General features: G+C 27.8%; 2 protein-coding genes across 6 annotated transcripts; one reads left to right on the forward strand and one right to left on the reverse strand.

Moving 5' to 3' along the window:
• Positions 1-3,966: 3,966 nt before the first annotated feature.
• On the forward strand, positions 3,967-15,600 carry LOC132931724 (uncharacterized protein DDB_G0283697-like). Of its 4 annotated transcripts, XM_060997678.1 has the most exons (12): positions 3,968-4,094; positions 4,314-4,427; positions 4,585-4,791; positions 13,392-13,514; positions 13,581-13,643; positions 13,714-13,836; positions 13,903-13,965; positions 14,036-14,158; positions 14,225-14,287; positions 14,358-14,480; positions 14,547-14,609; positions 14,680-15,600. In XM_060997678.1, the coding sequence occupies exons 1-12, from the start codon at positions 4,044-4,046 to the stop codon at positions 15,355-15,357; spliced, it is 1,794 nt and encodes a 597-aa protein (XP_060853661.1). In that variant the 5' UTR covers positions 3,968-4,043; the 3' UTR covers positions 15,358-15,600. The 4 variants fall into 4 exon arrangements, with proteins under 4 accessions (XP_060853665.1, XP_060853661.1, XP_060853664.1 ...); XM_060997682.1 differs by lacking the exons at positions 14,358-14,480; positions 14,547-14,609 and having other exon boundaries at positions 3,967-4,094; XM_060997681.1 differs by lacking the exons at positions 13,581-13,643; positions 13,714-13,836.
• On the reverse strand, positions 15,462-27,319 carry LOC132931725 (spermine oxidase-like). 2 transcript variants are annotated; one of them, XM_060997684.1, is made up of 9 exons: positions 27,041-27,319; positions 25,488-25,641; positions 19,015-19,279; positions 18,744-18,948; positions 18,219-18,449; positions 18,029-18,157; positions 16,923-17,128; positions 16,628-16,751; positions 15,462-15,747 (listed from the first exon to the last, which is right to left on the reverse strand). In XM_060997684.1, the coding sequence occupies exons 2-9, from the start codon at positions 25,639-25,641 to the stop codon at positions 15,634-15,636; spliced, it is 1,428 nt and encodes a 475-aa protein (XP_060853667.1). In that variant the 5' UTR covers positions 27,041-27,319; the 3' UTR covers positions 15,462-15,633. The 2 variants fall into 2 exon arrangements, with proteins under 2 accessions (XP_060853667.1, XP_060853666.1); XM_060997683.1 differs by lacking the exon at positions 27,041-27,319 and adding an exon at positions 26,839-27,033.
• Between the last annotated feature and the right edge of the window lie 38 nt (positions 27,320-27,357).

The following is a 27,357-nucleotide window of genomic DNA, read 5'->3' on the forward strand; positions in this document are numbered from 1 at the left end:
GTAAAAAAATTCCAGCGTCGATGTAGAAAAAATTTTATGAATGTATGAAATTTAATTTTTTACGTAATCGCAAAAATAACGATATACTACAATTTAAATATAGGTAATAATATAATATATCCTACTAATTATCATTGACTGACAAATCATCTCCGTTCATAAAATCGTTTTTCGTGTACAATGATATCTGTCATTGCATTCAATTTAACACATCTATTATAGTGACCTACTCTCTATCTCTACTATACAGCAGAGCGATACCCACTTGCCCACTTTTTTATTTTAATAACACTAATACAATATATTCATATTTACCTCTTTATATAATACCTATACCTCTTTAAAATACAAAATATAAAATTTGTTTTGATTATTTATTTAAAAAAAAAGGATATTACCTACCCAAAACATTTTTACCTATACTTTCCTCAAATAGGTTAGGTTTAGGTGGTTAGCCAAATATAAATTTTCCACCAGAAAAATATGTCGTGATTATAAAACATGTCTAGCGCCACCACTGCATAAACCATAAAGTAATATTACACTTTGGCATAAACGATATTCTGCGGCCTGCAGAGTTGGTCAATATCTTAAATACAATTGTATCTTGTATAGTTGTATCTCGTATCTCGATATAATTATATGAAGTATCGAGTATCTTGTATCACGATACATTTTTAGACAAGTTATATATATATATATATATATTGTATGACAAAGTAGAGCAACAAATTTAAACATGTAAATAATAACAAACTATATGGAATAGGATACAAAGACAAGTTATGAAATATAATAAAATAATTTTATCGAAAAATACTCGATACATTAATGCAATACTTTGAAAAATTAATTTTTTACGATTATTTTTACTTGCCTAATCCCTAATATCTATCAACCGCGACTGTTTGACTATGTTTTAGCATAATAGGTACTACAATGTGTAAAAGGCGCGGCAAATTTAAATTTATAAATATCAAAGTCATTTTGACAAAATGTTGAACGTATGTTTTCCCTGATAATTTATTCATCATTCAAAAGATGTCACTTTTGAAAAATTAGTTTTTTTATATTTTTAAAGGAAACAAGACGTTTTATCTTATATTATACTAAATAAATAAGTTATTAGTTTTTCAGACGTCATGTATAATATAAATTAAATTAAACCCTGATTAGGCTGACTATATAGTGAATATTATTATATATTTATTCAATCCACATTATATAATTAAACATTAATAACATAGTTATATCGATATAAGTATCATAATATAGGTTATTGACTATACAGTCATATAACGAAAATTTGCTATGAATTATGATCTACATTAGTAAGACAACACATGCGGGTTTAACGTCCTTTTAAGTTATTACTTATCACCTATGGACCTATGTATATTATTATTAAGTTATTAAATTGTGTGGTCTATATACTAACTAATTAATATATAGGTATACACCTATACTAAGGGCTCTACCTATACAACCTACCTAATTATATATAAATAAAATTTAAAAAAAATCCTATGACTAATATTTCCAAATGTATCAAGTACCTATAAATACTAAAAATGTAAGTATCTAATATCGCGATACTGATTTTAGAGTATCTCGCCCATCGTTGGACGTTGATACATATACTTAACTACCTACCAAACCTAACCTTTTTTTATACATGTTTTTAAAATTTCCTCCAGCAATAAGATAGGACCTAGGTAGTAACTAATAAAATATACCTAGGTATAAAATATAAATGTATAATGGGGATTATAAAATTAAATTATAGAATCTTCAATCTTGTGAACTTGCGGGTGAAGCATTACATTTATAATTTATATAAGTTATTAACTTTAACCTCAGGTGATTACCTAGTGTTATAGTGTAGTAGTGTACCTATATATAACTTTAAATAAAATAAAATTGTAATGGGTACATATAACATATAAGTATTATAATATTATATATTATACATTATTATACAAATATTATAGAATTATTATGATATTAAATAATAACAATATAGTATACTAGAATAGTAGAATACTAGAATACCAGTTGGGAAACATTGCTATAGACACTGTAGTCGTAAATATTGTTTTAACCTATAAATATTCTTAAATTGGGGAATATATAATATGTGTGGAGCTCTGTCCTTAGATTGGCTACACCCATTATATTCCAATTGACTTATAAATTTATCTTTTATTTATTATTTTAAATTTATTTAAATACATAATAATGTATAGGTAGGTACCTAATTCCATTATAGCAAATTTATTTATTTATTTTTCATAGCCAATTTATAAAATATTTCACAGTGATTTTTTTCTCTGTTGATCTTTCTAATGGCTCTATTTTTCTTGAACGATTATCATTAGCAGATCTCTGCTAAAACAGCTATCTTTCAACATATTTGATTAGATTCCATATTCATATATGTAGAAGTAGCCCATTTATATTGGTGAATATGAGATTCGATATATTTTTTATTGTTTATTTTGATTTTAGATCTAAACATATTATGTTCATTAAACTATTTAAACTAAAACCAATAAATCCACATTCACATTCTGTTGTAGAAACTGGTAAATAAAAATATTTATTTCTTGTATTTCTTCATTTCTTGTGTTTGTATGAATAAAAGTCTCATTCCTTGAACTAGTACAAAGGTATTTAATTCAAATATACCAGCCCAATCATTCTATTTCATTTTCATCATATCTATTATATCAACATCTCTTGGCCTTGTATTTTTGTTTAAAATTTGTATATCATTCAATACCATATTAATGTTTCATTTTCATTGTTATCAAGTAAACGGTAATGTACCAATATAGTCATGTAGATTATTACATACACATAATGTTATGAACTGATTTGGGTTAATAAAAATTAATTTTTCATTAATAGTCAAAGTGATTGTTTTGAAAACCATATTTATTTAATCTATCTTTGCTTTTGAAATAAGTTTTCATGTTTAGTTTTAAATGATTCCAACATTCTAATAGTCTTTTTAATAAATTGATCTGCTTGTAATGATGTAATTGTTTAACTCTCTAATTAATTAGATAAATAAGACAATTCCATAAAAATATCACACATATTGACATATAAGTGCAAAATCTAAAATAAATTGTGGACTTTCTAATTTGTTTATAAACCAATATACTTGGACTTGGACTGAGTGTAATTATTACACTATACCTTAGGAAATTGATGTAATGCATATTGTATATAATAGATTAATATATTTTTCAATACTTATTGTAACTTATCTCAAAAATATTTTTGGTTGCACTACTAATTTTATGATATAAAATACATTTTAATAACCAAAAGTAGGTACTAGGACTAGGTAAGTACTTATCTAGCTATGAGTTGAGGCCATTGAGGGCTATGCATGGGGACTACCTGTATAGGACATTCAAAGCATTTTTATTAATCTATCCTTAAAATATATTTTTGGTAATTTAAAATTTTGTGATCATTTAGAAAATAGGTAGGTATTAAAAATTGGAATGAACAAATTTAAACTCAGCATGATTATTATAGCAGATAAGAATATAGCTGGTCTGTTATATTTATATCACTGTACGTCTGACTGGTTTAGTGGTTTAACAATGTTACTGTCTAAATTTTAACTGTGTTTTTTCTTTTCTATCATTAATAATTAATATAAAATTTATTGTGTTATATTGTGAATAGTTGAGATATAATAATTTTTGTTAAAATCTCATTGAATAAAAACAATTTATATACCTGCTATTTAAATGTATTATTTAAAAGAATAAAACATGTTTATTTAATGGGCATATGTTTAAATAACTAGGTGAATAATCATTCCGCTTTTATGATTTTTTTTTTTTTTTTGAAATGTTTATGTTTTGTCTAAAATATTGTACTGTATAAGTTAATACATGAAAAACAAAAAAAAATATGGCAGAATGTGTGTTATAGTGTTATATATAGTACTAACAAATTGTCAGTAAATTATTGTATAACATCTATAAAAAGCAAGTCATAAATGAACATTTTAAAAAACCATGAAAATGTATTCCAAAATTTTAATAGTTGTGCTTCTTGCATATTTTTTGGCAAGTTCTTGAATATATTTTCTAATTTCTATTTTAATTCTCAAATTATCATTAATGGTTTATTCTAACAAAATAGTTAATTATATGTATCTTTTATTTTAACTCATTTTTATTGAATTTAGTATTATTGAAGTAAAAAATAAAATTAGTTCAATTCCTTCTAATACATTTTATATTTCATATTTTACTGATTTTTATTGATTATAATGCTTTGTTTAGGATAATTTATCAGCGGCTATACTTAAACCACCTAAACCTATATCTTTAAATGTGAAAAATAGTCCAGTTCAATCTAAAAATATTTTAGTTCAAAATCAACCTATTAGAAGTCATGTAAGTGTATTTTAAATATTATAAAATACCTAAATAATTTTAAACTTGTATGAATTGCCAAATTTATCTGTATAAACTTATAGGTTCAAAAAATTCAAATGTTGTTAATATAATATAATTCAACTTTTTTTTAAATATGTATATTTAATTTTTTTAGCATCCGGTTTTGGGGAATTTCAAAGTTAATCCTGTTATTCCTTTTAATATTCCTAGTCCACCAGCACTTCCATCACCCAAATTACCTCCTGCAGTATCACCAGCACCTCCAGCACTTACTACAGTACCACCAGTACTCTCAGCACCTCTAACACCTCCAACACCACCAACACCTTCAGAACTTACATTTTTACAAAATATAAAAAAAGTAAGTTTTATTTTAAGTTTTAACTATATCATCAACACATATAAAAAAAGACATTTTTAGGTAAAATAATTATATTTGTAATAGAATGTCCAGAGATAAATTAAGAATGAATATGGTCTTGGATCAAACAATTTTTTCTTCCTACAAAAAACATAAAAAACTTATAATACCTATAGTAATGTATTTTAAATGCATTAATATACAATCTTAAATGATTCCCTATTATAAATAGTTCCACAAAAATTTTTAAATCGAAATGTATATATTATAATCAATACGCAAGTCAATTTTAACGAGGCATTCTGTAATAATAATAATAATAGGTTTATAATTTTATAATTTATAATTAAAAGTAGTTTATTATGTTAAAGTTACTCAAAAATAAAATATGAAATTATTCTGTAATTACTAATAAAATATATTTTTTCTTGGATTTCATTATAATAAATTAATGTATTAGGTACTTATTTACTTATTCCTTCTTCATACCTTTAACCAAATTAATTTCAAATATTATATTATACCTATTCAATGCATAACAACAATACATTTGAAATTTGTTCGTTAGTTAATAACCTTTTTTTTTTTTTAAAAAAATAGCGTTTATTGAATATTTACAATCTATACAAGTTATGTACAATGAGTAAATTGGAGGAGGGATGACAGTGATAGGGCAGTGAAGGAAAGCTCACAGTTGAGCTACCTTTTAGTGGGTCTTAAATCTAATTAAGTAAGTAAAGTATTTTGGATACGGTCTCTCGACCAATTTCTGTTAAGTCGGCGAGTGGGGTTGCCGGGAAGATGTTTTGAATGAAGATTGGATATTAATTTGTTGGAGTGGCCTTGCATTTTGCGGTGAAGTCTTGAGTAGAATGTGATTGCTGTGTGGTTGATGGATTGTACTTTGAGGTCTTGATGAAAAGCGGCGTTTGTGACATACCAGGGTGCTTTGGCGACCATGCGAAGACATATAGATTGGAAAGCTTGGATTGTCCGAAGGTTTGATGGTTTGGCAGTGCCCCAGAGGGCGACTCCATATGAATATATTGGTTGGAGGAGACTTTTATATAAAAGTAATCTGTTGGACAGGTTCATGTTTGATTTGAAGAGAGGTCTGATGACGTGTAGGAGGAAGTTTAGCTGTTTCCTTTTGTTTTTTAGATGAGGGCCCCAGGTGAGTCTCCTGTCGAGTAGCAGGCCGAGGTATTTGGCTTCTCTTGAGTGGGGGATTACTGAATTGTTGAAAGAGACTTCAGGACAGTCCTTAGGTCTGAGGGTGAAGGTGACATGTGTAGATTTTAATTCGTTTACTTTGATTTTCCATGCGTTACACCACTTTGAAAGCATGTTGAGGTGGTTTTGGAGATGGTGGGAGCAAATGTGTGGATCGGAGTTAGCGGCAGGAATGGCAGTGTCGTCTGCATATGTACCCATTAAGGTGTTTTCTGTGGTCGGAATGTCGGCTGTAAATATGATGTACAGAAACGGGGCAATGTCGCTTCCTTGAGGTACACCAGCCAGTATATCGTAAGAGTTGGAAAGGGTGGATTCTATTTTAACATTGAATGACCTGTTTTCGATATATGACTTAAGTAAGAGATAGTATGGCGCAGGATAGATTTTTTTTAATTTGTAAAGCAGGCCAGTGTGCCAGATCGAGTCAAACGCTTGGGCGACGTCAAGGAATACTGCGGAACAGTATTTCTTCGTTTCGAGGGAGGAGGCGATTAAGTCGACAACACGATGAAGTTGGTAGAAAGTGGCGTGTTTTGGGCGAAAACCAAATTGGAAGTCTGGTAACGCATTTTGTTCGTTAGAAATTTTGAATAGTCTTTTGAGGAGTATTTTTTCCAAAATTTTTCCGAGCACTGGTAGCAGACTGATTGGCCTGTATGAGTCAGCTTTGTCAGGAGGTTTGCTGGGTTTTAGGATTGGAATAATAATTGCTGACTTCCAGGTTAAAGGGAAGTATGAAAGACGAAGGGTGGCATTGTAAATATGGGTAAGTTGAATGATTGTTTTGGCCGGAAAATTTTTGACCATTAAATTACTTATCTGATCATGGCCTGGTGATTTGTTGATCTTGAGTGATTTTATAATTGAATAGATCTCATTAGGGGTGGTGTGTTTGGCGGGTAGAAACATTGGAAGTGGTGAGTTGATACAATTGTTCACTTGATCTAGATGAGAGTTGTCCGGGAGGATAGTGTGTGGTTTGAAAACGTTGGAAAAATGTGGAGCTAATAGTTCGGCCTTATCTTGAGCAGAGACAGCGAGGTTGCGGTTTTGACGTTGAAGAGGAGGGAATATTGTCTTGTGTCTGAGTAGGGATTTTGTTTTTCTCCATAGGGAACCATTATTTGGTGATAGCGATGATAAGTGTGATTCGTAAAGAGCATTTTTATGTTTCTTGAGAAGTTTTTTAAGTTTGTTTGAAAGAGAGTTGTAAATATGCCGATATTCTGGGTAGTGGGAGTGCTGCCATTTGTTGCGGGCTCGACGTTTTTCAATGATGAGTTGACTTATTTCAGGTGTTACATGATTGGAGCTTATCGTGTTTGACGTAGGGTAAAGTGAGTTGTTTTTTGCAAGAAGAATGTTTTCAGTAAGGGAGGTGATTGCCAGATCAATGTCTTCTTTAGTTTTTAATTTTATGTTTAGATTAGTATTGTTTGATAAGATATTGCGGAAGTTGGGCCAATTTATTTGTTTAAAACTGGGCTTAATCGGGGCGTGGGTATTGATTTGCAATAGAACAGGAGTGTGGTCTGAGGCGGGATCATTGAGGTTGGTTGTTTGAGTTGTGAGGTGATTTGGCAGGTTTGACAGAAAGAAGTCGAGAATTTCCGGGTCCTGTTAGAATGTGTAGGCCAGTATGTAGGAGCATCCGTAGTGATAGTTTTGGCGTGCGAGGAGGATATGACCCTAAAAAGGGAACGGCCTCTTGTATTGGTATATCTAGAGCCCCAGTTTAGGTGCTTAGCATTGAAGTAGGCTCCAATGACGAATGTGTGATTGATGGAGAATATGAAGGATGTTAGTTCGTTTTCAGGAAATTGGCATCCTGGGGGAAGGTAAGCAGAAGCAAATGAGATTGGAATTGAGTTAAGAGCTATGGAAGTAGCGGTGATTTGGAGTTTATCTGAAGTATGAGGGGGGAAGGGAGAATGGGGTATTCTGCGCGAGACAAGCTCTGAGTGCTTCGAAGCCTTGGATGTTGAGGAAGTTTTTCTGGGTGAGATGAGTTTCTGATATCATTGCGATATCGATTCTATTTTCAGTAAGGGTGAGTTGAAGTTCGTTGATGTTATTTAGAATTCCGTTAGCGTTCCACAATAAGATTGAGAGTGGGTGACTGTAGTTATTAACGGCGGCCATCGTTGAGTATGAGTTTTTCTATGAGGGTAGTGACGAGTGAGATTAGTGGGTTGATTACTGATTTTAGCTCATTGACAAATGAGGAGAGGTAGACGGAGAGGTTATTCGTCGATGATTGGTCCGGTTCCTTCTGAGTTGCTGGGTGATGTTGAGATGAATTTGAGTTGGGAAGGGGAGGAAAATGTTTAGGCGATGCGAGATTTTCGGTGAAATTTGAATTTACATTGACAGTATGCGTGTGGCTGGTTCTGAAGTTTGAATTAGAATTTGAAATTAATTTTCTGTGTTTGAAGATATCCTTGTATGACTGACAACCCCTGTAGTTAGCAGGATGTGAGCCTCCACAGAGTGCGCATTTGGCTGGATCATTTCGAGGTTTTTGGCACTTGGAAGAATCGTGGGTGTCACCACAGCGAACGCATCTTGGGGTATGGTTGCAGTAACTACGGGTGTGTCCGTAGGACTGGCAACGCTGGCATTGGGGAATTTCCTTTTTAGTGTAGGGTGCTTCTACTTTGATCTTGGAGAAGCAGAGAGAATTTAGATTGAAGATTTCTTGATTAGACTGGGACTGTACGAGGTCGATGAAAAAAAGAGGCAGTGGAGTTTTAGTAGATTTTTGGAGAACGTTTGTGATGTTTATGACTTGAAAACCTAGTTCTGAAAGCTCTTTGATTATGTAGTCCTTGTCGGTAGTTAATAACCTTAAACAATTTTTAAAATTTTTAAGATAGAAAATGATTTTTCAAACTTGCATTTAAAGGAGGTAGAAATGCAGAATACATAAAATATTCTTAATTTTTTTTATCTATTTAAGGTAACTTTATTAAAAAAAAAAAATAATGTAATAAGTGTTTTTTATAAGGAAGCAAATGACAATTTGCCTTCTGATGGGAAATATGCATTTAAATTGTTTTTATTTATTTATTTATAAACGGCCCTAGGTCCTTTATAATAATATATAATTGTGTATGAACATTAAAAAGAAACAATATAAATAAAAAAAATATTACAATAAATTAATTGACAAAAAATACATAGGTACATGAAGTTTACATAAAATTAAAATTAAAATTAGCTTATATTTCACTATCTTTTAAAAATAACATAGCATACTGCATAGTATTTAAATCTATCATGAGTAGATGAAAAAAAAAATCTAATGAATCTAAAGAAGAGGAGATGTTGCTAGCTATATTTAACGCGCGTGGGAAAAATGAATCAGCACCAAATTTTTTTAGATAGTAGGGAATAATAAAAAATAATAATAAATAATTCTTTACTTCTAGAGAAATATGATGAAACCTAGCATCTTGTAAGATTTATTTAATACTTTCGTGATTAATATTTTTAAATATAATTACAATCTATGCAACATTTCTGTACAATAAGTTATTTTGACATAGATATTACATGGCGAGACTGACAGATAAGCGAGGGCATTCAGTAGTGCCACCCGACAGATTAAATTCACACAGATCTCTAGGCCAGGAATGTTTAAGACGTTTCTTATCGGGGATTGTAAGAGAAGATAGGCGTTTTATACTATAAGATTATTGTGTTGGATTAGCTTGGAGTAAAAGGAGACGTAGTGGGACTTGGTTAGTTGAGAGAGCAGCGGAATACTTAGATCTTTGTGTAGATTATTATTTGTGATGTACCAAGGAGCAGAGGCAATTTGTCACAGACAGATTGACTGGAATGCTTGAATTGTTCTCCTGTTGGAGGATTTGGCAGAGCCCCATATCTGGATGCCGTAGGACCAAACAGGTCTGATGATGGCTTTGTTTATTAGGAGTTTATTACTGATTGCTGTCTTAGATCTTAGAAGTGGGTGGAGCAAGTGGAGTCTGGGGTTGACTGTTTTCTTTTGTTTTTAAGTTGTTAGGTCTATGTTAGGCGTCTGTCGAATGTCAAACCTAGGTATTTTATTGTCGGGGTGATTGGAATTTGGTTGTTATTGAACGATACAGAGGGGCAGTCACATGGTCTAAGAGAGAACGTGATAAACGGATGATTTTGCTTCGTTTATTTTAATCTTCCAGTGGTTTGACCATAATTGAATAGAGTTAAGATGGTTTTGTAGCCATTGAGATACTACCTGAGGGTCATTATTGGAGGTCAAGATTATCGTGTCGTCAGCGTAAGTACCCAGTGTTGTATGTGGGGAAATCGGAGTGTCGTGGGCGAATATAGAGTATAGGAAGGGAGCTATATCACTTTCTTGAGGGACTCCAGCTAGTATTTGGAAATTTGACAAGTAGCTTTTATTTACGCGAACACAGGAGGTGCGATTTTCGAGGTATGATTTTAAAAGAAGGTAGCAAGGGACCTGAGCCACGTCAAGGAGTACAGCCGCGCAGTAGAGTTTTAATTCCATGCTAGTAGATATTAAGTCGACAGTGCGGTGGAGTTGGTGAATGGTGGAGTGCTTGGACCTGAATCCAAATTGTTGGTTTGGGATGATGTTGGATTTTTTGGATCGTGGAAGTAGCCTTTTAAAGGGGTATTTTTTCAAATATATTAGCGAACGTGGGGATGAGAGAGATTGGTCTATAGGAAGATGGGATATCAGGAGGTTTGTTCGGTTTTGGAATTAGGGTTATGTTTGAGTGCTTCCAGGCTGTAGGAAAGTAGGATAAACGAAACGTAGAGTTGAAAATGAGTACTGGTAGAATGATAGATTTGTCAGGGAGGTGTTTGACAACTAAGTTGCTTATTAGGTCATGACCAGGGGCTTTTATGGTTGGGAGTTTGCGGTTGATGTATTGAATTTCACCTGGGCTAGTGTGCTTGGCAGGGAGGGCCATAGGAAAAGGAGACTCAAGAAATCGAGTAATATTTAAAGAGTATGAGTTTTATTTGGGATGATATTATGTGGTTTAAAAACGTTAGCTAAGTGTTCGGCGAAAATGTTGGTTTTAATGGAGTCAGAGGTGGTCCACGAGTTGTTAGGCATAACGTGGGGGGGGGGTGGTAGTTTGTGTTGGATTAATTTTTTAGTGGCCTTCCATAAAAACGAGTGTTTAGTAGAAAGATTTTGGATATAATTGTGATAACTTTCGTTTTTGTGTTTTTGAATATATTTGTTCAGTTTATATTTCAAATAATTAAACGTTGCTTTATCCGATGGGCAATTGAATCAATGCCATTGGGTTCTGGTTCTGCGTTCTTCAGCAAGTAAGAGCATAATATGGGCATGAATATTAGTATTTTTCCGGGGTGAAGGGTGGTTTCTTGAGGCATGCGGAGGCAGAATTTTGAATAGTGGAAGTTAAAGAAAGGATATTAAATGACAAATCGTGTTCAAAATGAATACCCAGATCTTTCATAACATGAACTCTATTTAGTATATTATTGTAGATTTTATATTTAAAAATAATTGGATTTTTGGAGCGAGTAAAGGAAATAACCTGTCATTTAGTAATATTTAGCGGTAGGTTAGTGTTACACCAGGCAAAAAGTAAATTTAAGTTTATCTGTAATAAGTATTAATAACTAATAGTTCAAACTGTTCAGAGTCTGCAATAGAATTAAATGGACAATAAATTTTAGCATCGTCAGCGTAAAGCAAGATTTTTATGGGATTATTAAATAATTGAGGTAGGTTGTTAATGAAAATTAAAAACAATAAAGAGCCTAAATGTGAACCTTGAGGGACACTGAAGGTTACAGAAAACTCATGTGAAGTATAAAAAAACAACTTTACAATCTGAAACCGATTAGAGAGATAAGATGATATCTATAATAGAAATGTTCCACTAAAACCAAGTGATTTTAATTTGTGTAAAAGAATAACATGATTTACTTTGTCGAACGTTTTCTGAAAGTCTGTATGATATAGCATCGATCTGCTGGCAATTTTCAAATGATTGTGGAATCTGAGTTTGATAACTTAAGAGATTAATAAGAGTAAAATGTTTTAGTTGAAAACTATATTGGCAAGGACTTTTGTAATTAGATAATAATATAACATAACAAGTTTCTTGGTCATTAGAGCTTCAAAGATGTTAAGTGTAAGCATGAATTAAGATATATCATGTATCATATATCTTAATTATTATTATTATTATTTATTGTTTCTTTATTAATGGTTATAACTTATAAGTGATAATTTTGATATTGGTCTATAACTACATATATTATTTTTATCGCCTGATTTTTAAATTGTAATAAAAGATTTTTCCTACAATCAGGAAAGATTACTAGAAAGCGATAAATTAAATAAATAATGTAGTGACTAGTGGCTTTATCAAAGGAAATATGCATGATTTTAAAAATGAGGGAGGGATCCCATCCGGCACCACACCGGATTTATTATTAAGTGTACTCAGAATATCTTCAATTTCAAATCCTGAAATGTGCCATGTATTTAGATTAAGATTTATATTATTTAGAATTGGAAAATCATTTAAATTTATGTTAAGATTATCAACAACCTAACCGAAGAAAAATAATTTGCATTAAGTAGTAAAATCCGGAATATTATTTGACGTAACATTATCTAGAAAGTAGAAAAACAGCTGTAGGAATATTAGATTTATTCGATTTTAATGACTGAATATATTTCCAAAAAGATTTCATGTTCTTATTTATGTTGTTTTCGATTTTAATAATTTAAATTGAATGGGCTATTTGCGACAGATTTTTACATTTTCTACGAAGTTTGGAAAAAATAGAATAATCGTCTTGAAAGTTTGTTAATTTAAATTGTTTATGTGCTATCTTTTTAAAATTAATACAATTTCTTAAAAAAGGATTTGACCAGGAAACGTTATGTTTAAAACATGGATTAATTTTAATTTTTAGTACATAGATATTGAATGAGTGGAAAATAATTTTATAAAACTTATTAACAGCACTTTCCAAGCTAAATTTATGAAAATTTGATGTAAAATCTAATTGAGATAGAAATTTACTTAAGTCATCAAAATTACAAGTATTAAAATTATAGATAATTGTATTAATATTTCTTCAAAATATGTTTCTAAATCAAAATATAAAGTTGATGAGTGTTATGATTTATATTTATAAATTATTTTTTAAAAATGTCACAATAATAAAACTGGTAAAAAAAAAATTATTTATAAAACGTTATTGCAGCATCTATTTTTTTTTTTTTATTTATTGTCCTGAGTGACTGGAGCAAATGCTCCTTTTGCATCTAGATTAATGTAGCTCTAAGAATGTCTATTAGTTAGTTAATAAAAATATCTTAAAAGGAAAATTTCAATCATCAAGGATTTGACAAACTTGAAGAAGGAGATGATTATGATGAAGAGGAAGTAGAAGAAGAAATAGAAAATGGAGATATTAAAGAACCTTTAAAAAATAGTAAAACTGTGGCAAGTACATAAAAAAGTAAACAAACACTTTCAATGAAAATTAATGATAGTTCTAACAAATTTTAGACAAGTACACCTTTACACAACTCTCCAACTTCTAAACTTACAGTACCAGAAATTGTGAAACAAGTAAGTCCTAGGAGAGAGTAATTTTATTTTTAATATAATGACAAAGTTATTAATAAATATATCTTAAAAGGAAAATGTCAATCATCAAGGATTTGACAAACTTGAAGAAGGAGATGATTATGATGAAGAGGAAGTAGTAGAAGAAATAGAAGATGAAGATATTGAAGAACCTTTAAAAAATAGTAAAACTATGGTAAGTATATATAAAAGTAAACAAACACTTTCAATGAAAATTAATGATAGTTCTAACAAATTTTAGACAAGTACACCTTTACAAAACTCTCCAACTTCTAAACTTACAGTACCAGAAATTGTGAAACAAGTAAGTCCTAGGAGAGAGTAATTTTATTTTTAATATAATGACAAAGTTATTAATAAATATATCTTAAAAGGAAAATGTCAATCATCAAGGATTTGACAAACTTGAAGAAGGAGATGATTATGATGAAGAGGAAGTAGTAGAAGAAATAGAAGATGAAGATATTGAAGAACCTTTAAAAAATAGTAAAACTATGGTAAGTATATATAAAAGTAAACAAACACTTTCAATGAAAATTAATGATAGTTCTAACAAATTTTAGACAAGTACACCTTTACAAAACTCTCCAACTTCTAAACTTACAGTACCAGAAATTGTGAAACAAGTAAGTCCTAGGAGAGAGTAATTTTATTTTTAATATAATGACAAAGTTATTAATAAATATATCTTAAAAGGAAAATGTCAATCATCAAGGATTTGACAAACTTGAAGAAGGAGATGATTATGATGAAGAGGAAGTAGTAGAAGAAATAGAAGATGAAGATATTGAAGAACCTTTAAAAAATAGTAAAACTATGGTAAGTACATATAAAAGTAAACAAACACTTTCAATGAAAATTAATGATAGTTCTAACAAATTTTAGACAAGTACACCTTTACAAAACTCTCCAACTTCTAAACTTACAGTACCAGAAACTGTGAAACAAGTAAGTCCTAGGAGAGAGTAATTTTATTTTTAATATAATGACAAAGTTATTAATAAATATATATGAAAAGGAAAATTACATTCGAGGATTCAACTTATTTGAAGAAGGGGATGATTATGAAGAAGGAGATGATTATGAAGAAGGAGATGATTATGAAGAAGATTATAAAGAAGCAGTAGTAGAAGAAAAAGATGGTCATAACAGTAAAGAATATTTGGGAGAACCAAATCATAGTACTCCTTTAATACCAACAAATAATATAATAATTAATGGAGTCCGAGTAAATCCACCTTTAACAATAAATAGTGCAATCTCTACAATACCACAATTATCTGAGGATGAATTGACAGAAAATAATTATTATAATTCTGAATATTTCATCAATACCAATGAAGACAATCAAAAATATCAAAATTATGATGCGTGGGAATCAGAGTCTTTTAATATTAAAAATAAACCTACTGATATTTATGAAACTCTAGACAGAACAAATGAGAATACCCAAGATCAATCAATCAGCAATAATGAATTTGTATCAAAACCATATGACGATACACAGATATATACTGATAAACAGAAAGAAAACATAGGAAACCAATTTAATAATCAAAATGTGTCCGAAAATAATGAAAGACTTGTCAATGGGTATAGAGCTCTTAAGAAAATATTATATATGTTACATGACTATGCAAGTTTAACATTCGATTGGATCATAAACAAAATAAATTACCGTATGGAACAGCTCTGAGTTAGATAAAAAATTATAATATTATTAAATTAATATTATAACATTGAGTTAAAAAGTGAATAAGTAACAAAGACAATAATTGGAAAATAATCAGCATTAATTAATTTAGAATTTGTAATATATATATATAATTTATTATAATCAACATTCATGGAAAAGTTATATTATAACTAATAATTAAAATCTTACCAATACAATAATATATTGTTTTTTAGTAATGAAATATAAGAACTATAACAAGTATTGTTAAATTTATGTTATTCTAAATCCTAATATTTATTCTGAAAATTGTTCCAATATTCTATCTGCTTCACGCCAACCAGATTCAATTGCTCCATGTACAGTTGAAAAGTAAGAACTATGTGTAGCTTCACCACCAAACAGCAAAATCTAAAAAAAACATTAATAAATAGTATTTTTCTTAAATATACTGTGTGTCCGCGGAAATAGGGTACCTACACTTTTTCACTCTTTCCCCTTTAAATATTTTTCAATTCTGTTTGAGGGACGTTTAACTTGACTAATGGATCATGAATTTCTATGACTTACAATTTTTTAACTCATGTACTTACCATGATGCACAACACAACTCATTTTTTAATTTTTTTCAAGTAATCATGAACTATCAACTTGTATTTTAAACCTAAATTTGGCAAAATTAGAGATAGATTTAATATTTTGTTTTTAGTAGTACATATTTTTGTTCTGAGCCCCATTGATACATTATACATTTATTATTAAAGTAATAAATTATTTACTATTTATGAATTATTTTTTTATTTTATTATTACACATTATGAAATTACAAAATGTATTATAAAACCATGTATTTTCGGAAAATAAAATTCTAAATTTATATTACTTTAATAATAAATCTATACTATCATATGGTGCTTAGAACAAAAAATATGTACAACTAAATAAAAAAAAATTGAAATTTAATACCTTTAAAAAAAAATTATATATAGTTCTAATGTCACCAATTTTGGGTTTAGATTACAAGTTGATAGAACAAAATTACTTTGAAAAATTGATATTTAAAATGGAAGTCTTGTCATTCAAAAAGTGAAGTTTTATTGAATGTGGTCATGACTCATGAGTTAAAAAAATTATAAGTCATGGAAATTTATGATCTATTAGTCTAGTTTAACATCTCACAAACAGAATTGAAAAATATTTACAAGGTAATAATTGATCAAGTGTGCCGTATTTCTGTTTATACACAGTATACATATACATATAAAACTATAATATTTCATGGGTCACATACATTTTTACCATTGGAATTAATTAGAGGTTCTGCTAATTGACAATTGGCCTTTCCTTCTTTATCAGTATTCATAGAATGAAAAGAATATGAACCATAGAAGTGACTATTGGAACCCCATTGAGATCTTAAGTAGGTAGTTTTCAGTATTATTTATTAAATGCAATAATATTACAATAGTAATATTAAAATAACATAGAAAAACAAAAATATTAATTAAAAATTTGTTTAAAAGTAGCTATTTATAATATATATATAACATCATGTTTTATTAGTAATCAATATAATATATTTTTACCTAGTCACTAAGTCGGGAAATGGTATAGTGTATTTGTCTCCCAAAAATTTATTCAATAAATACATCAATCCAATTTTTATCTCATCTAAAGATTTGCGTTCCATGTTTCTCGCAGCAGGACCAACTATCCATCCAAGCAGTGTATTTGGACAATTATCACAAATATAAAAACCAAATACATCACATAGATAATCCCAGCCACGTCTCTGAATTAAAAATATATTAATAAAATAATTAATAATTGTAAGAAATTCATAGAATAATATAATTTAAAAAGTATTATATTTATATGAAAGATGTAGTCAAAACAAACACGTAATTATGTTTTTATGCAGGCTATGGACTCAAAAATTAATTCAAACTTACTACTAAGAATTTAAATAAGTATGTTTACAATACAAATTATTATTAAAATGTCACCAAGGATTTAACCTCAGTAAGATGTAAACATGTTATATAAGTGATTGAACATAGAGGCATAGACTATTAGGCTAATAGTATCTGTCACATTATCATTTCTAATTTGTAATTCAGTGAAAATAACGTAATTGAATCATTAATGTAATTGAATTAGTTACAAATGAATTTATTAAAAAGCTGTTTATTATATAATTATTGTAAGTACTTTTGAGGTAACCTGCTCAATGTATTAAAAAGAATGTCACTTTCATTTTTTGGTTTATCTATTTGTAAAAATGAAAACAACATCCACATTCGAAAATCATGTATAAGGACATTGACAAAATTGTAGGACTTCTACAATTACTTCTATTTATTTTTATAGTTTAGGAAAAAAAGAATGGAAACACAATATAATATAAGAAAGTCCGCACTCCGCAGTATAGCATTTTCAGAAATAACATAATAAGTTCCGTGTACTTATATGTCACACAGCTTGTATGCTTATGCAGATTACGTTTATAAATTATATTTCTAATTAATAAACAATTATTTTATTTTAATTGATGGAAATATTTTTAAGTTAATTAAAATACTTCACTATACAAATATCTGTATAAAATTACTAAAAATAAGTAGACATTTTAACATTATAAGTGAATAGCTTAAAATATGATTAAATATTATATTAAATAATAATTACATACTTTATTTTCTTTAATGAAATTTTCACGATCGTCATTTGACCACAAAAAACTGAATCCTGTGTTGTTTTCTGACCACCATGAATATGGAAATTTCAAAAATAATTTATCTACTGTTCCAATACCTAAATTCTAAAAACAATCATAATTAAAATTATTTTACAGTATAAGAAATCAAAAAAGTTTCCATTACTTGTATAGCTTTTAATTTATATTCAGGAAGATCAGGTTCAAATAATTCATTACATAAATTTTTTAAAACACCAAGGCTCATTGTAGTTAAAATACATTGTGCTTGAAAACGGCTGTTATCAGCACATAATACTTCTGCCTGATCACCAGACCAATATATTTTTACAACTTCTTTTCCAAATATTACTTTATCTTTAATATGTAGATACTCTACTTCATCATTAAACTTTTCCTAAAATATTAGAAAGAAACCATTAATAACACAGTTGTTCAAACAACTAAGTAAATTGCATTTTGTAAATCATACTATTCACACATTTAGTCAACTTTAATACCTCGTAACTGTTACATAACACAATCATTCCTAAGAATATAATAAAATGTATGAATGTAGAAAATATTATTTAAAATACAGAGATAAAAAAATTCATAAAAAGCTTATACTAATGAAAATTTTAACTATTGTTCTGTTCAAAATCTAAAAAAAATATTTTTAAAAACGTTGAGGAAGGTAAAATGTACATGCCTGCAATAAATCTATTACAGTTGAATATCCCTTAGATTTCCAACTAATTGCAGGATAACCCGGACATGATTTATAAGTATCTATATTAATTGCAGATGCTTCAAACCAACTATCACTTCCATTATAAGAATTTTGAAAATGTTGGCACCAATTAATAAATTGTTTTAATGGTAATTCTTCAGTGTCAACTAACACATTTTCAATTCTATAAAAATATAAAAACATATCTATATTTATAACAAAACAATATTCATGAAATAATAATTATTACCTTTTTTGAAAAAGCTCCCCTAACGACATAAAACGTTCTAAATCGTCTTTTGGGCTATCATCCAATACAGAATAAGCTACATTTATGTATTCCCGTAGATGGTTAGATTTTATTTCTCTACCCGATGATGTTACAAAAGTAGAATTAGTAAATTGCTGAATTGTTTCTCTTTTATCAGATACTAAATTTTGAGCAGTTGCCATTTTAAATACTACATTCCCTTCTTCTCCATGAATCCATTGTGCTCCTAGTTCAATGTGTCCATCTAAAAAAGTACAAAAAAAAAAAAAAATGTAATGATAATATTGAATTAAAAAGTAATTATATGTATATTATTATACAAAAAAAAATATATATTTTATAAATTGTATGCTGTTCTTATTGTACTGTATCAATAGCTACATTCAGAAATGGAATCATGAAAAAAAAACCATGAAAATAAAAACCAAAATTTTATATTTTGCTACATTATTTCATATTTTATGTTATAAGTTTTAATTTTCTAATTAAAAATTTAGATCAATAATCCAACTATCCAGGTGTTCTATATGTTGAATACTTTTGTAACCAAATTTGTAAATTTTGTAGAATTAAAAAATATATTTATATTTTTTATATTTAAAAATATATAAAAACTAGCTTAACTTTGTTATACTATGTTTTGGGAGTAGTATTTCTGTGTTGAGAAAATGTAGGTAACATCATTCAATTAACATCTTCTATCTTATATCGTTGTTCTATATATGACCATAACATGTGTATAAGTATATAGCCATAAGTAATTTTGTGGAAAATTGGATGGTTTGGAATTTTTACCTGTCAGAAATGTCAAAGATGGTATGGTAAATTTAAAAAACATTGTTCCTGAGGAGACTGAAACTTTCTTAAATTATTTTGATACAACATATGGTAATGGCAAGTACAGGTAAGTTAGAAATGAAAATAACAAAATAGTCTTAAGAAATTGCCCACCTATTTTTCCACCAAATATATGGAATGTACACAATTCAACATTTCAACTTTAAATGATGAAGAACGTATAGATAATTCAACCGAAGAATGGAATCATAGTTTAGTAAACTAGTAGAACAAACACATCCAACAAGTTGGACTATTATCGTTAAAATATGATTAGAAGTGGCAGCTGATGAAACAAAGCTAGCCCAAATTCAACTAAGAGTACCACAATGGAAACAACGAAAAACGGTATACAAAAAAATACAAATTCAATTAAAAAATTATGTGAAGATTATGATAATGGTATACATTGACAACTTTTTAACTGCCATACAATAAGATATTGATAACTTATATTTTTTATTATTATTTTTACTTTATTCAACTGATCACATTATGAATCTTATAATTTTTTAAAACGTATAACCTATCCAGACTTTTTGTCCAACTTTTTTCAAAACGGACTTTTGCTCGCACACGAGTTGCTTTCCTAAATCCTAATTTAATTTAATTTATTTCCTTTTATTTATTAATTTTATAGTATAAGTACCTATAAGTATATGCTGTTTGATCAGAAAATTAAAACTTATGTCTAATTAAATATGACATAATATAGCAAAATATAAAAATTTGGTTTTTATTTTCGTGGTTTTTTTTCCTTGGTTATTTATTTTAACGTCTACCTCAGAGATGAGATCAGGAATTATTATAATCTATAATTTATAGCTATAACTAAACTGAAAAGTATTTAGTTTTATTAAGTAGGTTATTTTTATATATTAAAATTTATTTTATTATTTTTTATTCATACATTTTTCTTCAACAATTTAACTAAACGACAAATTTTTAGTCACAAGGAAGATTATATAACTGGGAAAATTATGTTGATTAATTAACTAGATTAAACCTTTAAATGGTATAGGTCAGTGGCATACTTAGACCTGAATTACTAGAGCATACTTAGACCCCCCCCCCCTTAGTACGCTACTGGTATAGGTATAGGTATTGAAAAAATTAAGTAAGGCAGTCAAATAATTTTATATTACTTTAAATTTCAATTACAATAGTTTTTTGAAATAAATAACAATACAATTTGTACAATGAGCTATACACTAAATCTTTTTTTATATAATAATATGATTTATTAAAATTATTAAACTTTATGTTTTATGTTTTGCATAACAAATTGTTTTGGGCTTTAATAAAATTTAACTGTATACAACATAATTAATTAAAAATAAATTATGAGTAATTCATAGAAGTACAATGTTCAATGAATTCACTGTACAATTCATACTCTTAGACTACCTATTTGTGTTATGATTAATTATTATCTTATCTTTATGATTTAATAATGATGGATCAGAAATGGTAAGACGTATGAATTTAAAATTACATAATTTTTATAAAATTAAAGCTCTCTATATAATATTAATGAAAATCCTATAATAATTTCAAAGAATATGTTAAATTGATACTCATTTCAGTAATTTTTAGACAGTTTTTTTCAACTTTTTTTTGAAAAAAGGGTTTATTTAAAATTATTGTCTATACAATAAGCAAATGAGATAATGATACTAGTTCAACAGCCGGACAGCCCGTTAGGAGAGGGAAAGACGCCCATTGACGTCACTCTGGATGCAATTTTAATTGTTAATAAAAAGTAGATCTCTAACCAGTTATTTTTAGTGTCGAGGTGGGTTGTTGGGAATTTGTATGGAAGCTAGATTATTGATTAGTGGATTAGTGTGGGTGTTGAATGTTTTGTGATTTTTTTGTAGGTAAGAGAAGCAAGTATCCTTAATGTTGGGACGCAAAGGTCTTTATGTAAGGAGTCATTGGTAACCAAGGTGCTCTTTAAATTAACTATAACCATAAGCATATCGACTAGAATATTTGTACCTATTGTCTTAGTAGGCTAAGATGAGCCCCAAAGTTAAATACCGTAGAATACGTTTGAGTACAATAGTCTCGGAGAGTAATGTAGATCTTAGGTTTTGTTTTTAAATATAGTTTAGAGCGGAATAAAGGTCTGAGTAAATGAAGATGTAGATTGAGCACTTACCGTTTGGCAAGTAAATGGAGTCCCGAGTCAATATCTGTCAAGAATTAAGCTCAGATATTTTATTTGAGTAACAACTGGAATTTCGGGTGGCCGTTGATAGAGGTTGAGGAACAATCGATGAGTCACAAAGTAAAGATAACTTGGGTTGACTTATAAGGGTTAACTCGGACTTTCATTTGTGGAAATAGTTATTAAGCATGGTTTTGAATTTTGAGAGATGCTTGGAAAAGATCTGTATCAGTAGTATAAGAATAGCTGTAACGTCAGCAAATGTACCTAGAAGTATATGTTTGCTTTATGATGGGGAACACCAGACATTGCAGTTTGGAGAAGGAGTACATATTATAATAGACACCATTGATTTTGATAACAAATGTGTGTTGACTTAAGTAAAATTTGATTAATAAGTAGAACGGTGGGAATAGATAATATTTTAGTTTGTATAAAAGTACGGAATGCCAAATGCGGTCAAAATTCTCTGCGCAATGTTTAGGAATATTTTAAGTCATAATGATTTATTTCAGAGTGCTAAGGAAATATGGTCGACAACTCTGTGCAACTTGTGGTTAGTTGAATGTTTGGCTTTAAAACAAAACTGGAAATCAAGAATGATTTTATTATCTTTGGCAATTTTTAGTATTCTTTTTAGAAGTATTTTTTTGAGTAGTTTGTCTTAAACTGAGAGAAGACTGATTGGGCAATATCAAGATTGGTTTTCGGAGGTTTGATGGATTTATAAATAATGATTATTTCTGCATGTTGCCATATTGATGGCATGTAAGAAAACCAGAACATAGAGTTAAATATACAAGATTGAAAATTAATTGTTGTAAGTGGAAGTTTCTTTAAAAATGGGGCCAAAATGAGATCATGACCTGGAGCTTTTTCATTTTTTAATGTGAAATAAGATCACATTGGGCGAGGTGTATTTTGGTAGGTAAGGAAATTGGTAATGTTCAATGAACTTTCTAGGAAATAGCTTATAGAATCATTATAATCGATAATGCTATGTTTGATAACATTATTTAGATTAAATATTTTTTTCAGCGGAACTTGCAGTGATTTTATGGCCTTAACGAGTTTGTCTTATCGATCAACGAGGGCTTTGCCGATATCGTGGCAAAGGTGACCTAACTAAATTTCTGAGTAGACCTTTGATTTTAAGCAATTATAGAAATTATTAATTTTTATATTAGGAGTGGAATGATGAATGCATTGATTTTACAATAATGTATGTTTTTTTAAATTTTTTGTATCTGTATACACAAAAATTAGTTGAAAAAAGGCTTTAATTTTCAATATTGAAGGTGGTTTTGGATAGAAAATTGGATGGAGTTAGTATTTTAAATAGATCAAAATTAAAAATGTCTAATGTTTTTTTCAAAATACCTAACAGAGGAAAAAAAGATTAAGATAAAACTAGCATTTTTACGTAAATTGATTTTGGTTTTTGGCGTACCACTAAAACTGTAGTAGATGCTTGAAACTTTCACTAAATGTTTGTATTATCATTTTTTACAAATAAAAACATTTTCAAAATATTTCAACTCTTTTTAAGTTAGTAATGAAAATTTAAAATTTTTAGTTTTTTTTTTTAAATATGTTGAAAAAAAATTATTTGTTTAGTAAAAATGCTTGGAAATTTAGTACAAGGTTTATCATAAGTTGTTCATGTACCAATTAAAAATATTTAAAATACATTGTCATAATATTTTTTTATAATGTTTAAATTTAAAATTTTAATGAAATCAGTAAAATCTTCAAAATGTTCAAATTATCTTGTAGTTAGAAAATTATACACATTTTTAGTTTTATACCTAAAATTAAAAAATGTAATATGATAGATTCTTCATAAGTTATTAGATTTAAAAATTTTACCGGAATACTTTATCTTAAAGTAAAATTAATTATTTTAAGAATTTGAAATTTATGACATTGCATATTCACCATATCACCCGTAAATAACTATTTCTCCTTGAAGAATGTTTGATTTTGTTGTATTTAAATAAAGACTAATGAAATTAAACCAAAAGTTTATATGATTACTTTCTATACTTGATAAACTTTCAAAATATTTCTGGTCTTCTTGAGTAATTTATAAACATTTGAAAACTTCAATTTATTTTAGTTTTTTTTTTTTTTATAAAAGTCGATACAAATTATTGGCTTGGTAAAAATGATCAAAAATGTAATGCAAGGTTCTTCATTAGTGGTTTTTGCATAGTTACAAATATGTAAAAATATTACTGAAATTCAAATTTTGAAAAATTCATAAAAACTACAAACATTTCCAATTTATTTTGCAGTTGAACATTTTTAAAATATTCAATTTTATAACTATGTTTTGAAAATGTAATTAAAAGTTCTTCATAAGTAGTTCATACTAAAATGCATTGTTTTCAGCAAAAATTAATTCAATCTATGTGGTATTACTAATAGTAAAATCAATTTCTTTACCAAATGTATACATCAATAAATATATTGTGAAATATATTTGGTGGCTGATGCATTGGCATAAATCCCAAGGGTGACAAGCACCCCCAAAATACAAATTAGCACCACCCAATTATTTTTTCATTGTTTTCCATTATACCTACTATAATTAATAATTTATTGATGTATAAATCTACAGTAGTGTGAAGATGATATTTGTAGTAGTGATAAGGAATTGTCCGAAATTGTCCGATATTAACTAGTAACTAATATGATTATGGAAGTACAGAATAATTCTGTGGTAGAAGTATGTTGGTTTATGTAAGATTAAAATGATAAAGAAAATAATTATAGTTAATTATTGTCAAAATATATTTAAAGTACATAATATATTGTACATTACATAAACGATAAACATGTTAATTTATTTTTAGTTAAGTGTTTTTTTTTTTTGTTATAACTTATAAATGACTGATATCAAAATTTGTATTTATTAAATTTATTATTTATTTTTTTAAATTAACTTATTATTTTAAATTTTAATACATAGAACACTTATTGAGAGTAATAGGGAGTGTGAGGTTGGCACTCAAGCAACTCACGGGTCTGTGATGAGTAATTATTGTTGGGGCTTAAGCACCCCCAGGATTTAATGATGATTTGCGCGAATGTGCTGATGAACTATCTCCACTCAGAATTGTTTATCACATACAATGATATATAATTACAGCATAGCGGTTCCCATTTATCCATATTTTTTTAGTATGAATATTATTTTAAATGTTAACATATTAAAATATAATCATATAAATATAATACAATTTAACTTGACTGTTTTAGATGTGCATAATAAACTACAGACAACATATGTTTTACTAGAATACAAAGTACTTATATATAAAATAATAAAATACAATTATTGGACTCGTATAAAATTATATTAAATAAATAAAATAAATTTATAACTTTCTTAATGTAACATATTTAATTTTAAATTTAATTAATCAATTATAATTACCGCCAAAGGGTAAAGTTTGAATGCGACCACCGATACGGTTTTCTGCTTCCAATATGATGAAATTCTTGAAGTTATTCTTTAATAATTTAGTAGCAGCTGCAATTCCAGCTACACCTGCTCCTATGATAATAACTGTGTTGTGAGATTGAGCCATCTATTATAATTGTATAAAAAAAAAATATATTTTTTTAATAGGTAGTTTATAAAAATTAAATAATATAAGTAGTAGTAGAAGACAATGTATGATTGTTTGAGTAAATATTAAATGATTGCCACACCCAATATAATGAAATATCATAGTTATAACCTAATTGATTATTGAATAATTTAAGTATACTTGATTTAAATACAGGATGTTCATATTATTAAAAAAAAAAAACTGTTATAATTATATCATAAACATACATTTATGACAACTAAGTAATAATATTTATTTATATTACTTATAAATGGTTTAATTACAATCTAGCATTTAAATAATAATATTGAAAATGTTATTTAGGATTCATCAATGATACTGATACCTATTAATTTATAAAACTTAAAAAAAATATATTATACATATTATATTAGATTAGTGTTACAAATAAATTCAATTATAACTAATAATTATTAAATAAGTTACTACAAATATTTAATAAAAATATATTTTAACACCTTTATTTGGAGACTAATCTAACTGAAATAAAATTTAAAAAATGCTATTAAATAAGATAATTTTTAGAATTAAGATAATTAATAAATGTTTTCTCGTTCCCATCTAAGCCTTAGCTTCCAACACTTCTAATCAATTCATATTTTTATGATTATATTTTATATTTTTCTGAACAGAATCTAATAGATTTAATATTTTTATTTTATATCTTTCTATATTTAAAGTATGGTGATTTTACATGACCATATAAGTTGTCACTAAGAAATGTTTTTAAATATTTGCAGTAGTTTTTGAACAATTAAAATAAAAAATATAAAACTTTCATAAAAGCAAATTATTTGAAATTAGATATTTTAATATTTTTGTCAACAATAAACACAAACTATTACGCCCAAAATGCAAAAATTGTATTATTTATTAAATAATATACTTATCAAGTTAATATAAATACCTATGGAAAGTTTGAATACTGAAATGTAATAACTTGTATAAACATATTATATTATTAATTATATAAACTATTTATATTAATTTTCATATTTACTTGTACACAAATATACCTAATTTATAAGTTATTTTAAATAAATTGTACAAAATTTAAAATTTGTTAATATATATATTTTTTTTATTAAAGGTACCAACAAAGAAGTAATCTCAAATTAAACAAAAAAGAATATATATGAATATATGACCTACCTTCAAAATATTTCAATAACTTATTTATTTAATATATAATATCGCCAACCAGATTATTAAATTGAACTGTAGCAATTTGCAATAGTATAAATTATTTATGAATAAAATCCATGTGGAAAAGTTATATTATTAGTTAATTTTTATTTTAATACTTATAACTTTACAGGAAATAATTACATATTTATAATTTATTAGTATTTACGTTTTAGTTTTATAAGTTCAAACACAGAATAAATGATTTTTTTGTATTCCGTAGTTTAAAGTTTAAACTCGTGATCTGATAAGTGACAACCGATAAGTAATAATATTGATAACTGTTGTTGACAATTAAAATTCTTTAATAATTTTACTGTTTGGCTTTAGCAGTCAGCACACTCAGCACAGCCGCACTAATCACGAATCAAATTGATCAATTCGTTCATCATAACAAAATATTATATAATTGAAATTATTTTTCATAACTTTTTAGGAGAACTTTAATCATCGATATCATTGATAAAAAAGACTAATATATTTATT

Source organism: Rhopalosiphum padi, chromosome 1 (genome assembly GCF_020882245.1).
Source record: "Rhopalosiphum padi isolate XX-2018 chromosome 1, ASM2088224v1, whole genome shotgun sequence".
Classification (NCBI taxonomy): Eukaryota; Metazoa; Arthropoda; class Insecta; order Hemiptera; family Aphididae; genus Rhopalosiphum; species Rhopalosiphum padi.